Source organism: Lepidochelys kempii, chromosome 15 (assembly GCF_965140285.1).
Source record: "Lepidochelys kempii isolate rLepKem1 chromosome 15, rLepKem1.hap1, whole genome shotgun sequence".
Taxonomy (NCBI): Eukaryota; Metazoa; Chordata; order Testudines; family Cheloniidae; genus Lepidochelys; species Lepidochelys kempii.
This window is the reverse complement of record NC_136394.1, coordinates 13722723-13740638: the sequence shown is the minus strand read 5'-3', so window position 1 is coordinate 13740638 and position 17916 is coordinate 13722723. Positions and strand designations below refer to the sequence as shown.

Sequence of the window (17916 nt, the reverse complement as noted above, 5' to 3'; positions counted from 1 at the left end):
AGCCAGCCTCCTTCCTCTCTACTAACCCCAACAGGTGAGCCTGAGTGGGTGGTGGGGCAGGAACTGCTGACTATCAGGAGATCCTAATTAATTATTATGCATTTGTGGGGCTTTTTATAGGAGAGCGAGCAGTATAACAGGTATACTGTGAAACAGCACAGGGAGTAGTAGTTTCAGTGAGGATTTTAACAAAGGCTAGAAAAAGGCTCTCTTGTAATCAAAAGATGCCTAAATTCATTATTAACACAAATGTGAGCAAGAATAAAGTGCCAAATTGCTTGATAGAAGAGCTCACCCATCAACTACCAAAAGCATTGGGTAAACCTGCACAGGTAAGCAGAAAAGGTTCAAATAATTACTGTATTTATAATCTAGGCACAATATAGTATATGCTAGGGTCTTAATCCAGAAAAGAACACCTGGAAATACATCTATTGTTACTTCACTGAATTCCTGAAAAATTTAACTGTATTTAGAACCTTCTATTTGCGTGTGCAAACACACACACACCCCTAAAATAATTCCAGGCCTGAACAGCCTGTGTATAACATTTAAGATGACTCATAAGAAAAGAGAATAATTCACTTGATGTGGAAACCATAACAACTTCCTGACTTTGTGTTCAAGTTCCCTTTTAATGTGGTTTTTCTACAACCAATATACATACTGCATATGAAGTCCTGAGATCTGGTTTGTAGTCCCAATTCTGCCATGAACTTTCCTGATCTTTTGGCATTAAATGCTCAACCATTATGTTGCACTGACCTGAAATTTTGCATTGAATTTGTTTTTAATCAACAAAAATTGACTGTCTGCAAATTCAAATAAATGGACTCCAATGTGTAAATCAAATCAACTTATATGCCACTGTTGAAGTCAACAGAATTATCCCTACTAATTCTGGATTTGGCCCAGTGTCTTTATGTGAATCTTTCCATGTGTATAGGATGACAATTGAAATAAATGTAATATGTTTCCATGGGCTAGATTCTCATCTTGGCTTGATAAGAATTATTCACATCTGACAGTCCACTGTGTGAAGTTCCAGGTGCATACTCACTGCAATTTTCTGAATGTATCAATGTGCTTTCTGAATGTGACTTTTCCAGCAATATTTTCAAAACACATCTATTATTTCTAAACCAAAAAGACCAAAATCAGTTGTGGTGTAAGTGGGTGCAAACATGGAGCTGAACCTGTTGTACATCAGGGCTAGATTTAAGCCAATATTTTCAGAAGCATTTCTCCACTTTCTAGGATTAAGTCCATGGCAAATCTAAAGTTTTAAAGAGAAACCATTTTTCAGTTAACTGAGCAGGAAAAACAGCATCTAATGTTTCTTAGAACATGCAAACATCCTTTTCACATTTTTATAACACAAACGGATTTAGTTTGAGACTAAGAATTAAAGAAAATTTAGTTTGGGACTAAGAACTAGCATGTAAATGTCAACTGAAAAAGCAATATAAAACACCTACTTGAATAATGTCCTGATTTGGAAGAGGGGTAAGATGCTGATTTCAGTAATGTCAAAAAAAGATGGGGAAACAAGAAATATGATCTAAATATAAATAGGCAATTAAACCATGTTAAATGTCAGCTTTCGGATTAAAGTTTAGCTTTTCCCTGAAAAGTGACTTTGTAACAATGGAATCATGGGGCTAATACTCAGTGTGTGTGACTCCATGTGAGATTTCCTAAGTTCAGTCATTTTTCCAACTAACAGCCCAGCAAACTCAACTTGGACTTCAAGTCAAACTGAGCTCTCCTTCTCACACATCCCAGCACTAAGATACTTCAAGTCAAATGTTGCAACTCAATTACACAAGTGCAACCCTATTGCCTTCATATTCTGATTTCCATTTCTCATGTGCAACCACACTAAAAGGTGATGGATTTTGCAGAGGTGTCAATGAGGTACTAAACCATGGCCTCTAGTATCTTTATTTCTGGTGATTAATGTACAAGAAAGAAAGAAGCCAGCCTGAGTTTCAGGACCCAAGTCTCTGGTAGAGTTTGCACTGCTCTACATGGGAGGTCACGTTTAAAGAACCACCAACTTTAATATCTCAGCCAGGGCCTCATACTGAGACGTGGCTTTCCATAGCCACCTACTCGGATCACAAATGTGGTATGAAGGCAGATGGAAGCAGAAACTGGATGGTGAGGGAGAAGAAGTGTTATTCAAACACAACTAGAAAAGGAGTACTTGTGGCACCTTAGAGACTAACCAATTTATTTGAGCATAAGCTTTCGTGAGCTACAGCTCACTTCATCGGATGCATACTGTGGAAAGTGTAGAAGATCTTTTATACATACAAAGCATGAAAAAATACCTCCCCCCACCCCACTCTCCTGCTGGCAATCGCTTATCTAAAGTGATCACTCTCCTTACAATGTGTATGATGATCAAGTTGGGCCATTTCCAGCACAAATCCAGGTTTTCTCACCCCCGCCCCCACAAACCCACTCTCCTGCTGGTAATAGCTTATCTAAAGTGACCACTCTCCTTACGACTGAAATAGTAATGCAAAACTGCTTTATGTATAAACATGCTCCTCTTTCCAGAAGCAGCTCTTCTTTATACTGAATACTTAGAAAAACCAAACTATTTTCAATGTGGAAAAGGAACTGCCTGCTGTACAATGCAGTACTGCCAACCTCCGCCTTAGGTGCTTCCATGTGAAGCAGCAGTGTTTAGGAATCCGAGGTCAGGGTTATACGGATTCTCTTGCATTTCCACACAATTGGTTGGGTAAGGACTGATGGTTGAAGCACAGGTAGCCGCTGCAGGGGAGAGGAATAGAGGTGAAGTACATGCTTACAGCACCTGATTGGAAGTTTTATGGTTAGAATCAGTGCTGTGTACGTTTTTACTACAGATGTTTGAATTCATGGTAAATAATATTTGCTGTGAAGTTGGGCAATGTCTCAATTATTCAGATATGTCTGTTTATCTGACCTGCTCAAGTTTTTAACCATTGTTATTAGTATCAAATAACACAGTCCATCAAGCTTCTGCTTTGCATAGATTCTTAAGACTGCAAGGCCAGAAGGGACCACTCTGATTATCTAGTGCAGGGGCGGGCAAACTTTTTGGCCTGAGGGCCTCATCAGGTTTCTGAAATTGTATGGAGGGCCGGTTAGGGGAGGCTGTGCCTCCCCAAACAGCCCAGCATAGCCCGGCCCCCACCCCCTATCCAATCCCCCCACTCCTTGCCCCCTGACAGCCCCCACCGGGACTCCTGCCCCATCCAACCCCCCCCTCCCCCCCGGATCCCTGCCCCTGCTCTTGGTCCGCTGACTGTCCCTGGGCCCCCCTCCCCGGGACCCCTGCCACATCCAACCACCCCTTCTCCCTGACTGCCCCATGCCCCTGACTGCCCCCATTCAACACCCGTTCCCAGCCCTCTGACCACCCCGACCCCTATCCACGGCCCTGACCATCCCCCCGAACTCTCCTGCCCTCTATCCAACCCGCCCTGCTCCCTGTTACCGCGCTGCCTGGAGCACCGCTGGCTGGCAGCGCGGCTGCACCAGGACAGGCAGCCGTGCCATGCAGCACAGAGCACCGGGTCAGGCCGGGATCTGCAGCCCCACCGCCCAGAGCATTGTGCCGTGCGGTGGCGTGGCTGTGGGGAAGTGGGGGGGGGGGGACAGCCTCCTGGGCCAGGAGCTCAGGGGCCGGGCAGGATGGTCCTGCGGGCCACAGTTTGCCCACCTCTGATCTAGTATGACCTCCCATATAACCAAAGTGCTAGAACTTTCCCAAAATAATTCCTTTCCAACTAGGGCATCTCTTTTTAAAAAAAGAAATCCAACCTTGATTTTAAAACTGCCAGGGATGGAGAATCCGCCAAACCCTTGGTAATTATGCAAGATTCTTGCATAAACACAACTTCTTTGGAAGCACCATCAAGCAGTAACAGAAAAAAGGAGACACTAGCATCTACATTCTTGCTACCTCTGACCAAAGCTGACCTGCTAGATAGTAAGTACAAGTCATCAAAGGCAATCATTGTTTGAGTTTTAATGAAGGTAAAAAAAAAAAAGAGCATAGTGTGTCCCATTACAAGCTTTCTGGTTATGTCCTATTAGAAGTGATGGGAGTACCCAGTACCAAACTACACTCTGCTTGCCTCATTACCAAACCAAAGGGGACTTTTTAGCTGACAAAGATCCATGACTGCAGTACCAACATCAAGGTACTAAAACAGCACTTTTAAACAGCTATTGCTCCCAAGAGCTTTTGCAAGGATCTGTTTTCTTCACTAACACCAAAAAGCTGCTGGGAATTGCAGCAGATGTTGACTGAAAGACAGTTAGAGAAGTTTATATGAAAAGCAAGGCAAAAGTTGCCTGTTTATTGAATTTAAAGAAATGGCTACAAAATTGGTTGGTGACATTCTCAACTTTTTCAGGTCCGAGTAGACTGTATTCATCACTCCAAACTAGTTGGTGGCACTATCCTCCCTATTAGTATGCAAGTGAAAGGTCTAAAACATTTCCATAAATTTAATCTTTATTGAATACAATTTTAAAACATGCTCTACCCTCTCCAGTCCCTAAAGCAGCAGCAGCTTTCATGACCACCACACAGCTTGGTCCAGTACTGTACCACCTTCTCATTAGCAGAGGAGCATTTTAGAAAACTGGATTTGCTATTCCATTCTAGGAAGCTATCTTCAAACAATAGAAGAAAGGATTCCCTTGGAATGCTGTCGGTATAATTAGGGTTAGATAATGCTACACCACCTATTGTAGTAGTGTGTTTGAGATGTTCTTGACCGGGATTTTGAGACTAGTCATTGAAATTGAGCATTCTAACACTACTTTTGTAATGATGATTAGATTACCTATCGTCACCAGGTGTGGGACCTTCTGCTGTGATGGACTAATTCCTACCTGTAGCTCATTTTCCACTAGTCTCGCCTTCCTTTCTAAGAATCAGTTCTTTTCAAAATCAGTTGAACAAGCCAACCTCATGTCTTGCTACCACAGTACCGTTGGAAATACTATATTAACTTCACTCTCTGATAGGCACAGTTGAGTCCATTCAATGAGCCAAATTCATGCCAGGTGTAAAGCCAGGCAAGGCAATGACATTACACTGGGAATTTGCTCACTATATCCCAGACTACCTATATTTTCCTCCCAGACCTTGTCCTTTTCTCTTACAATTGAGAACACTTTTCTCTCCATCTCCTGTGGTCATGACGTCAGTATAATTTTCAAGTTCTCCTATCTTTCTTCCACATTCAGGCTTTTGGTAAGTCCTGCCACTTTCCCTTTATCACCACTAAAGCCAGTCTTTTCTTCTCCATTCCTACTGCTTAAACCAGAGCACACAGCATGGTCACTCTTGTAATGTTTTCTCTGCAGATTCTCTTTCTCACCACTCTAGCTAGAAGTCCATTAAATAGAATGAGAATTTGTATCCTTAAAACTTGCAATGTGATTGCTGATATTAATTGTATATGAGATACTCATTCAGGTTGTGTCCTGAAAACCTGCACGGTGTCTAGTTCTCTTAAGCTTTGAATAGTTGTGTACTTTCTCTATTCTTATTTTTGTGCACAGTAATTGACTGGTTGTGATACTTCAAGCATGAACTCTAATTACAAAGAGACTGAGGAAACAGAACAATTTAATTGCATTTCTTTAATTATAATGCATGTATTTTTTCACCATTAGAACTTTTTGTCCTTTAAATCAGTTGCAGGACTTTTAAAATCTTGAAACACCCCCCATCTGTTTCAAAATTTAAGAACTTTTTTCTGTAAAATATGTTGGAAAGAAGATTGCACCAGATTTTTATTTATGCAGTGGTTCTTTGTCTACTAAATTTTAATAAATTAATTTATGGGGTGGGGAGACATCCTTTCAAGTCAATAGTGTCAGGGCATACTATTGACTCCGCTACTATGAATTGGCAGAATGACTCAGTTGAACAACATGCAGTCAGTCAGACTCTCTACCTCATGAGATATTCATAAGAAAAAAAAAAAGTTAAATTACAAAACAGAACAACTTCCAGGCTGAGTTTCAAGCTACCCCAGGAGCCCTGTGCATGGAACTTGATCACCCTCCTGACCTTTTACTCCCCAGTCTCCCAAGCAGCCACACTTCTATTGAGCTCCTGTGCAAGGGGATAGGGAAAGATCACCTGTTAACTCTTTGCTCATGGGGAGCTATTGTTCTTGCACAGACATGCTAGAGAAACAACCTTGATGTTTCTGGTATTATGATCAGAAATGAAAAAATTAACAAAGTTGGCATAGAATTGGCCATAATTAAGCTTTCAATTTTACAGCCAAAAGATAAATTCTGGGCATCTTCCCTTCCTTAGCAGTTTTATCAGTTTGATTGCAGAATCAAAAAAGACAAGTGTGTAAAGCGGATAAATATTCTCAGGTCAATTCCTCTATGTGCTGATTTTAAAAGCAAATGAGTGGGAGTTTGAGTGTATAAAAAATAGGAAATAAGGAACATATGTAACTGAACTCTTACTGTTTCCTTACTCTTTTTAATGAGCATCTTTATTTTATAAGAACAACAAAGTTTTAGCTCTCTGTGCCTGTTAAGTGAATGATGCACTTGCAGAAGCTTTTCAGGATAGCAATCCAATTCCCCACATAATGGCAGAAACAAGGGTTGAGATGTAGGCAGGAGCAGCATCTTTAAAGGCAAGATGAGGTATTTGAATTTGACGCAGAAATAGACTGCAGGTCAGGGGACATAGAAGTAGGCACCTACACCCAGAGCTTCAAACTTACTTATGCACTGAAATTCCATGGATTTCAATGCAGGTTAGAGACCAAAATACGTTTGTGGATCTGGGCCCTAGACACTTTAGAAAAATCACATTAAATGCCTAACTGCATTATTAGGTACCCAAATGCCTTTTGAAATCTAGCCCTTAGTGACTTCTTGAGAACAGTTCCAATGTGTGTATGTCACAACATTTTGCAGCTTCCCCCAGCAGCAAAGTCTTTAGAATGGTGTATTCTAGTCTGAAGTGATGTGCACTAATTTTATTTTAGTAGGGGAGGGTGTAAATCAATTAACCCTATCATTCCACATGCTTCACTTCATAGTCTGCTGCTGTTGACATCATGGGGGGGGGGGGCGAAATGAGAAGGGAGTCTGTGCCCTCTGTGTTTCAGAGGCAAAGTTTAAGAATAAAATGGAGGCCTTGACACAGGGATTTCCATGTCTCTTGAGAGAGGGTTATCAGCACCCTAATGCTCCAGGAGTCCTTTTCACAAGTGACATCCACAGCCCACACTTCAGTGCTCAAGTTTCCAGGTGGGATTTTCAGAGGTACTTAGTATTGGTCTGGCACTGCTCCCATTAAGTTCAATGGGAGCAAAGTTGACAACCAACACAAAGCATTTTTGAAAATCCCTCCTGAAATTCATCCCACTGTAGATGGCAGACATGCCTCCATACCACTTAAATAGGATTTAAACCCTATTCTGAGGGCTTAAGTGGTACACTAGCTTTGTGTTGCCTCTCTGCACAGGAGTGACTGTCATCTGAGTAAAATGAAAGTGTGAATTTAAGTGCTAATATAAGCATTGTTGGCCTGCCTCTCTAAGCACCCCCGTTTGACAATAGTTCTCCAATAGCATCTCACATGTGCACAAGGGATGGCTGCTCATTGGGTTTGTAGCCGCTCAGCTCCTTTTTATATTTAAACACTTAAGATCATTTTGGCTAATTCCCCCTTACAAACCTCCCACTATACTGATGCTATAATCGGCGTGTGTGTAAATAACTGGCACTCTCCCTCCTTCCCCAATTCTTTTTACCAAGGGGTTATTTTCATGGCTGGTCTAATGGACACCTGCTCCTTGGAGGCAACAAATGGCCAAGTTTAGTGCCACCCATTTCCCTCTATTAGGAAACTAATCCTGATTATTCTTACATGTAATCAAAATCCACCCCACCAAGTTGTATATTCTTTAGGCAGAGTTATGTGGGTGCAGAGGAAGAGATGCCCCATATGTGGGGCAGGAGAGCAAGGGAACTATGCTACCTCCTATAACTTAATACTCACAAGGACAACAGCTGCTGCAATGCACCCCACAATCTTAGTGTCGTACTTTCTAAGAAAACAGTTCTACAATAGAGGGAGTAATGAAGGTAGCATCACCCAGCCCAAATGCTACATGCTAGAAGCATCCCTGGCTTATTAATAACTGTCTAGTTGGGTGATTAGCAGCACTATCTTTAGAAGTTTTGTATGGCACAAGTGTGTCCAAAAGCACTGTGATGGGTTTGGGCACAGAGACATCCGTGGGACTGTCACCTGATGTGCTGAAATTACCTCTAAGCCTTTTTTTTTTTTTTTTTTTTGCCAGCTTAGGACTCCAGAACCCTGTCTTGTTGAGCCAGACACACTAGCCTGCTGCAACACAGACCCAGGTCGGAACCACACCCCCAAAGCTGCAGACTTAACTGAAAACAGCTGAGCAAGTACTCCTGTCTCCAGCACCCAGACACCCAGCTCCCAATGGGATCCAAATCCCAAATAAATCAGTTAACCCTGTATAGGCTTTATACAGAAACTCAAATGGTCCACCCTCTATAACAGAGATACACAGCTGTTTGCTCCCCCAGGTATCAATCACTTACTCTGGGTTAATAAAAATCACCTTTGTTAAGTATAAAAAGTAGGATTTAAGTGGTTTCAAGTAATGACAGAACAAAATAAGTTACCAAGCAAAAAAACACTTAGCAAGTCTAAGCCTAATACATTAAGAAACAGAATACAGTTAATCTCACCCTCAGATGTTCCAATAAGCTTCTTTTGCAGACTAGACTCCTTCCTAGTCTGGGCCCAATCCTTTCCCCTGGTACAGTCCGTTAGTTCCAGCTCAGGTGGTAACTAGGGGATTTCTCATGACTGGCATCCTCCTTTGTTCTGTTCCACCTCCTTTTATAGCTTTGGCAAAAGGTGGGAATCTTGTCTCTCTGGGTCCCCACCCCTCCTTCTAAATGGGGAAGCACCAGGTTTAAGATGGATTCCAGTACCAGGTGACATGGTCAGACATACTGTGAGATCCTAGCCTCCATTCTTCCTGGTCTGACTCACAGGAACTAATGCAGGAAGGATTGCAGATAAACAGAGCCATTTACAACCAATTGTACTAGTCACTGGGAGCCATCAAGATTCTAAACCATTAATGGCCCACACTTTGCATGATTACAATAGGACCTCAGAGTGATACTTCATATTTCTAGTTTTAGATACAAGAATGATACATACAAATAGGATGAACACACTCAGTAGCTAAGCTTTGTAAGGATATCTTACCAGAGACCTTTTGTATAAAGCATATTTGAGTTACATTACATTCACTCATAAGCATATTTCCATAAACATAGGGAGTGCAACATCATAAGCACCCCATGTAGTCACACCCTACACACTATTGTAACCTTTGTACAAAGTACACTTTGTGAGGAATCATTTGAAAACTAGATTTACTTGTCACTAATATCATGGTGAAATAGATGTAGCAATATTTATGTAAAGTAATAAAGTCCCCCGTATGATGTCATTAACATATGGTCAAAACCAGACAGCCCTGCCGAGGTAGGCAAAAGCTGTTAAAACAAGCCTATCCTAACCAAAGTAATTTTACCTCAATTTACATATAATTAGTAAACAGGGCCCTCAAGATAGCAGAGGGAGGAGATTGCTGACAAGTTATTTTGTTTCCTGTCATCAAGTGGGGGAAATGAGAACTCTGGTGGTGAAGGAAGCTCCATGCTCTGTCACCTACCTCACAGTTCAAATGAGCTTTACTTGCAGGGGGAGGGGAGGAGCAGGAAACCCTTCAGAATAATCCACTTCGAGGATTCCTTAGACTATAGAGAACCCCAAGTTATTTCACCTAAACCCCTTGGGCATCTGGGCAAGATCCTGACCAAGGAAGAGTCAGTCCCCCTCTTAATGGAAAACTGGGGGTGAGTAAGGCCATCTTAAAGCCTTGAACCAAAACTTGCTAGATTACATTTTAGATGGGTGGTTTCACTTTTATTTGCAGGTAACCATTTCTAACTCATTTGAATTCATTTAAAGTCATATCTGTGTGATGAAACTCATTTTGTTTTTAATCAAAAAAGTGTGATATTTAAACTGAACAGTTTGGTAACTCCAGTTAAAGTAGCTAGCTATTGGATACTGACTCCTTAAAAGGGCAGCAAACCTTAATATCCCTCTGATATATCCAGTCCTGGAACAATCAAAACAGGTTTTTGGGAAAATTCAGGGCTATGAGTGTGTGGAATCACCATACCAGTTGTTAACCAAGGCTGGTAGAAGCCAGTGGTAGTCTGAGAGATTGCAGGCAGGCACCAGGATCCAAAGCATTGGACCAGGGTTGCCCACTATATAGAAGTACATCCTTGTTGCTGAGGGTGGGTGACCCAGGCAGAGGAACCACAGCAGCAAGGCACTTGAGGTTACAGGGCAAGGGGTAGCAACTCCTCACCTTCTTCGGTGCATTCAATACAAGTAACAACAAGCTAGGGTGAAGAGCGAGTATACAAGGGGAAAATTCCAAGGCACAAACATAATGGCAGTTTGTATTGCAATACACTTGAGTGCCTAAATCCCATTGACAGTTAATTTGCCTTTGAAAATCTCCCCCACAATCACAAAGAAAAGCAATCTAACACTACAGATCTCTGATCAGCTGCTGTCCTTCCATGGCTCTAAAGACCCCTGCGCCACGTGCTTTCTCTACAGCATTGGCAAGATAGGAGACCAGGAGAACAAGGACTATTCCAAGCTGCTGTGTGACCTGCTGAACAAACATCTGAAAATACCTGCAGACAGGTGAGCCTGTACTACAGCGTGCCTGATTTGGGGTCTCCATATCTGTTTAAACTACTAACCCCAAATTACATAGCTCTTTGCATTAACACTTTTTTGAACAACCTGTTTGAAGACAGTAAAAAACAAAATTTAAACTCTGTATTGCCAATTGTCATAATAGGAAGGGGATAACCCCTTCAGCACAAATGGTAGGAGATGCTGGTGCTGAACATCTCAGGTTCAGTTAGTATGTGACCATGGCCAACTGATTAGATATAACAACTTGACTAACTACTAGAGAACAAAATTGATACTACAAGAACAGAAACTGAAGAAAAAAGTTAAAATCCTGTCAGTTTGGAAACCATATTTTTTAAAAATAAAGGTTTGACAAATAAGTAACTTTCCACTACTGTTTGCTTTTCACATCTGGTCTTCCAGAATGCAACATTGTACTACACAGTATCACTTGCTAGTTATTAATTTCACTTTCAGGTTCTCATGCACTTGAATTTTCAATGCAGAATCTGGGATGCAAACAAACTGCAGAGGAATGTTTTCTTTCAAAAAAAGACAAACCAACCTGTTCCCATCAGAATTTTTACAAAAGAAAAAAGCAGCATTTCTGTTGCTTTTCCTTTACGTAGGCCCAAACTGGACATGACAATTTATTTAAGAATAAATAATTTAAGGTAAGTTGAAATAATATGTACAAATTGACAGGAAGATAAGGAGACTACATTAAGCTTTTGCAGATGCTTGACAGTTTAAGGAACATGTAATTCAGATAGTAAAATCTGGAGAAGGCTTCAGGATTACAGGGATATTTGACACTGTTTGTTTCACCTAGTGAAACACAGTTTGCAGAGCTCTGTTCTCAGCATCTCTTCTCTTTCAGAATCTACATCAGCTACTTTGATATGAGTGCTGCCAACGTAGGCTGGAACCGTACCACCTTTGCTTAAGGCACCTACATAAAGTAACAGGTTATTCGTGGACCAGCATTTACCGAGTTTGAGATTAGTGCTCATGTCATACTTTCTGCATTGTGTGTGCCAATTCAAGGATCACGATTCCTTAGCATGCTTACCTGTTGCTGCTTTAACATTCTTCTGCACCACACCTGTAAAAGAAAAGTAGAGACTTAGAAAAAGTGCAGAGAGTCTTATTACTTTTCAGAGACATGGGAAGATGGACACGCTTTCTATTGATCTGTATGAGAGATGCTTCTTAATTGTACATTAGACTTGCTCTGAGCAGGATTAGTTGACTTATTAAATGTCAGCAGCAACCTGTCTACACAAGCTGCTAATGTTAGAGGGAAATTTGAGTTTTCATTGCCTAGACAAAGCCACAGAGGCAAGCACAGCACTTAATGCCTGATTAGATGGCAACAGAAGTCTAGCCAAAGTTTAGCCAGCCTGCACCAGGCACTTAATTCTCAAGGCAATTTTAAAAGTATAGTTTACAGTCAGACTTCAACAGTAGCTTTATCTGAGGAAGGAGTACAGGACTGGGCCATAGAACTCCATTTACTGTTGGCCAAAAACCAGTCAATTCAGTTTAAAGAACCTGACTAGTCCAATTTGGCCCAAAATGTAGGCATTTGTTTTTTTAAGCCACAAACATAAAGCCAAAGGAAGTTGGTCAATGTTTGTGCAACATTACCACAGTCACCAGATTGTAAATGGACTTCCTAGCTTTGTTTAACTGAACATGCAGCCAGTTAGCCTTTAAAGAACTACATATTTGTCAGCTGTGGTGGAGGGTTGCTGGGAAATTGAATTTATCACCAATAAACTTGTTTCCTGCCTGAAACCATCTAAAGTTTCACATTCATCAGTATAGAAGCTGAAGACTGGTTTTACCTAAACAAGCACAAAACATTGGGTTCCATCATGAGAGCTTTTCCAGTGGAAGTTTTCTTTAAACAAATAATCATCCCCCTTTAGCACCAACTTCCAAACATGGCAGTATTTCAAGGTCTGCAGCACTACGAACAAGTCATCCCAGCTAGTCTACTTTCCATGTTCATGAAGAAAAATACCAGATGTAAACAGTATAAAAGTAATGAGTCAGTCATTTAAGCTGATTCAGGTCTTGATCTAAAGTATTAATTATATTATGTATAAAAGGCACAGGCCATCATCCCCCTTCCCTCCAACACGAACATCCTTCCAGCACTGTGGATACTCTACCAGAGTTTTTCCCCCCAACTCAGTTAACAATAAGTTTAGCCAAGGCTTTTACATGTCAACCAAGCCCTCCCCCACTTCTGAGGCTCTCAGATATTAACAGACTGCACAACAAAGATCTTCTTCCCTAGGAGGTAGCCTCCAGCTCAGTCTCAGGGTAGTCCCACATCAGGTACATCATTTAAGAAAGATTTGGGGGGGGGGGAAAGAAGGGTTGTCTTTCTAATGACCACATCCAAAGTCTTCAGGCAGGGAGAAGGACAAGCAAAAAGTAGAAGACATAAGGGAACACAGAGACCTAGAAAAAGTCAAAGAGCGAGTAACTCCCCACCCCATATCAAATAGCACCCTTTCCCACACAGAGCCCTGGTCTACACTAGGACTTTAGGTTGAATTTAGCAGCATTAAATCGATGTAAACCTGCACCCGTCCACACGATGAAGCCCTTTATTTCGACTTAAAGGGCTCTTAAAATCGATTTCCTTACTCCACCTCTGACAAGTGGATTAGCGCTTAAATCGGCCTTGCTGGCTCGAATTTGGGGTACTGTGGACATAATTCGACAGTATTGGCCTCTGGGAGATATCCCAGAGTGCTCCATTGTGACCGCTCTGGACAGCACTCTCAACTCAGATGCACGATTGTTTGCCGTTGCTCTGACGCAGGGAGGGGCGACTGAGGACACGGCTTACAGGGTTGGCTTCAGGGAGCTAAAATCAACAAAGCGGGTGGCTTTACATCAAGGAGTATTTCAGGCAGGACTTCACGGAGGGTTCCAATAAGAAATGGTGCACCTAAGTTATTGTTCTTCTTGGAACAAGGAGGTTAGCCTGGCCTCTGATTGATACATGGCTAGATTTACCTCGCTGCACCTTCTCTGTGAGTGACTGCAGTGTGACCTAGAGGAATGAGTCCCCTAGACAGGGGAGGGGGGGAAGCAAATGAGTGCAAAACAAGTCTGGTCTATTTCTTGTTTTGATCCACTCCATCTATCTTTTACATCTTTGGCTGGCAGCAGATGGTGCAGAAGGACTGCATGCCATCCACATCTCATGGCTGCTCGGCAGAAGATGGTACAGTACGACTGCTAGCCATCCTCATCTCTTGCCTGCCCGGCAGAAGATGGTGCAATATGACTGCTATCCATCCTCATTTCTTGCCTGCCCGGCAGAAGATGATACAGTATGACTGCTAGCAATCCGTATCGCCTGCCTGCTCACCATAAGACGGTTCAATAGGACTGACTGCAGGACTAAAGAGAATGACTTGGTCAAATCACTCCAAATTTAGTCCCTGCGCCCATGTCTGCCCAGGCGCTCCCAGCCGACGTGGCCAGGAGCACCTCGGACACGACGAGGACGGCTACCAGTCATATTGCACCGTCTGCTGCCAGAAGGCAATGGCTTGCTGCTACTGTGTAGCAATGCTGTACCGCGTCTGCCAGCACCCAGGAGTCATACGGTGACGGTTACCTGAGCAGGTTCCATGCTTGCCATGGTATGGCATCTGCACAGGTAACTCAGGAAAAAAGGCGCAAAACGATTGTCTGCCCTTCCTTTCACGGAGAGAGGGAGGGAGGGAAAGGGGGCCTGACGATATGTACCCAGAACCACCCGCGACAATGTTTTAGCCCCATCAGGCATTGGGATCTCAACCCAGAATTCCAATGGGCGGCGGAGACTGCGGGAACTGTGGGATAGCCACCCACAGTGCAACACTCCGGAAGTTGACGCTAGCCTCGGTACTGTGGAAGCACTCCGCCGAGTTAATGCCCTTAATGCACTTAGAGCATTTTCTGTGGGGGGACACACGCACTCGAATATATAAAACCGATTTCTAAAAAACCGACTTCTATAAATTCGACCTTATTCCATAGTGTAGACATACCCCTAGACTCTTTACATAGTAGGCATTCTCTCAACACTGATTCCTTCACTGGAGCCAGGGCCATCCTACCCTCTGCAGCTCTTCTCCTGATAGCATGCAGCCCATAGCACCCCACAAACGAGGCTTCCTGCAGCTATCTAGGCAGTTCCTTTCCTTATAAGGCTTTACTCACTGTAGGAGTATTCTTCACCTGCACTGTAGTAGCCATTTATCAGCTCCAGGTGCTCATTAAAAAAATTAGTTTCCAACCACCTACCTAGGCAATTAATTGGCAGGTGGGCCAAGATTGGCTCATTCTCCTTAAAGACATCAGTTCTATGTAGACTGAGCTCTGATTCCCCTTAAAGGGACCAGCTACCCTGTGACAATACATAAGGAAATGTGCTTCCTAAAAATATGTTTTCATATAAGAGTGTTCCTTTAAACACAGTTTAGTCAAGTCAGCCAGTGTGGAGAAGTTGAAAAATGAATTTAGAAACTGTGTTCTAGCTCAGGTAGAAATCTGGGCTAGAACACAGCTTCTAAACTAAATTTAGACATGCTTTTGTCCTGTTCATGCTGGCCAGTCTAACACAGTTTAAACAGAATTAGCTTGAACTGATTTTAAATTGTATTACCAAAATAGTCTGAATAACATGGCTCCCAGTTCCCTTTAGATTTGGCCTTACTGCCCTTTCTTAGAATCACTCTGCACACTTAAACTGAAGAGTAGGATTGCGCTACAAACCCTCCCTGTATCTGTATTAGCAAAAGTGTGTCCAAAATTGTACTTACACCAAAAAACATAGTTGTAGCAAGGCAGTTAGCTACTTACTAGAAACTATGGTCATATCTGCTACAAGAGGCCAATATCAGATCCTAGGATTTGCAATGTGCAGAGACCGTAAATGGACAAACTGTTTCCCCTCCCTTTTCACCAATTGAGCAATGTCCAAGGACAATAAAGATTAGAATGGAAGTTCGCCGCCCAAATCCTTTTGAGGATCTGGACCCAACTGTCTGCCTTACATTTTAAAAAAAAACGCTGGGTGCACTCTGCCCACAGCAGCCATCCCACGTCATGAGAGCTTTGAGCCTGATTCATTTTTATGTGTACAAATTCAAACCATCTGAGATCCCAGCATCTTTATTTCTTCGACCCATTCCTTCCCAAGATGGTCGTTATTATTATTATTTTAATTATAAAATACAGTAGAACCTCAGATTTACAAACATCTCAGGAATAGAGGTTGTTTGTAACTCTGAAATGTTCGTAGCTCTGAAAAAAACGTTATGGTGGTTCTTTCAAAAGTTGACAACTGAACATTGACATACAGCTTTGAAACTTTACGATGCAGAAGAAAAATCTTGTTTTTCCTTTTTTTTAATAGTTTACATTTGACAGTACTGTACTGGATTTGCTTTTTGTTTGTTTGTTTTGTTTCTGCTGCCGCCTGATTGTGTACTTCTGATTCCAAATGAGGCGTGTGGTTGGCTGGTCAGTTCGTAACTCTGGTGTTCATAACTCTGAGGGTCTACTGTGTGTAGTGATGCTTAGGAAAGAATAAAAGGCTCAGGTCACATCTTAAAATGCATGCTGTGTATCCAAAAATGAATGATTAAAATTGTGTGTATGTGTAACATATATACACTCCAGGTCGGTTACACATGCACATGGGCAGCTTTAGTGAACATGCAAGCCCTTTATCTGAGATCCAAATAGAGGGCCAAATATTGCCCTCCATTGTGTAGGGGAAACCTCCCCCCAAACCTGCCAAAGTGAAGAAGAGTACTTCCACAGCATCACCAGAGACCATAGATACTCTCCATGCAAGAACTGCAGGATGGCTGGGGTTCTGTAGTTTTGGGGTTGGCAGGCCAGGGAAGGTATGTGAGAACGGCTGGGGTGCAGTCACTCGCTGCGCCATGATCCCCTGTATTGCAGGAATTCCCAGAAGCAACACCCTTTCATTCCTGCAATCCCTCAGCACGCTGGAGGTGAGGGAGCAGGGAGGGAGAATGATTTATGCAATTGCAGGGAATAATAGGGACAGTGTGTCCTTTTTAAAAATAGCATTACTAAAACATTTTAAAACATTCCCCATGTTCTTGACCCAGACCCTGCCATCTCATTATTTATTGTATACTGTTTTTCTGGACCATTACTGTAGGTACATTAGCCGGTGTCTATGCTCAGTTGTGTCATTATTTACATATTGGCTGGTTTTCTACAAATATAAGAACCAAGTAATTTTTCAATTGTTCTTGTATGTGTGTGTGGATGTGTGTGTGTGTGTAGGCCAGGCTGGAGGAGGTTATGAATCTGATTCTCTGTTGCCCTCTATTTTGAGTCATTTAACCAGTGCAAATTGGGGGTAAAACGCTACCATTCTGATTTAGCAGCATTTTACACTCTCTTTGCGCTGAAGTAAATGATTACACAAGGTCCAGGGCAATCTATGTACATCACAGCACACAGCCCAGCAGAGGGCTCATCACTCAAGCAGCCTTTGGCCTCTATATGAAGTAGCTCCACTTCATTCAAGAGCCAGGATTAGATAGACCACTTCTGCATAATTCAGTTCAAACAAGAAAACATGGTATGGAAATCATAGCACTGAAAAGAAATGGATCATTGTCTATTTAACAGTGAAAAGCAAAGGAGAAGCACTGAAGAACTAATTTATGCCAGCAACACAGATCTAAACCATGGTTTGCATTATGTGACACGAAGAAACCAGACAAAGCCAAATACACATTTATATCAAAAAATGCAGAGGGATGCCATTTATTTGCAAATAAAAGCTCATCTTCAGGGTAGGAGTTGTGTCTTTTCTTTGGCCCCATCCTGCAAAAATACCAATGATTAATGTTACCACGATGAATAGTCCCACTGAAATCAGTGAGACCATTCATAAGCATAAGTGTTTGCAGGATTGGGGCCTATGTTCGTACAGTGCCCTGCACAAAGGGGTATCCAATCCTTACAAGAGCCTTTGGGTGTTGCCATAATATAAATATTAA

At 42.2% G+C, this 17916-nt stretch overlaps 1 protein-coding gene across 1 annotated transcript; it reads left to right on the top strand.

The window, feature by feature from the left end:
* The first annotated feature begins 224 nt into the window (after positions 1–224).
* Positions 225–11796, top strand: LOC140898868 (macrophage migration inhibitory factor). The gene is made up of 3 exons (XM_073313394.1): positions 225–332; positions 10677–10852; positions 11730–11796. Exons 1-3 carry the CDS (start codon positions 225–227, stop codon positions 11794–11796), a joined length of 351 nt encoding a protein of 116 aa, XP_073169495.1.
* Positions 11797–17916: the final 6120 nt, after the last annotated feature.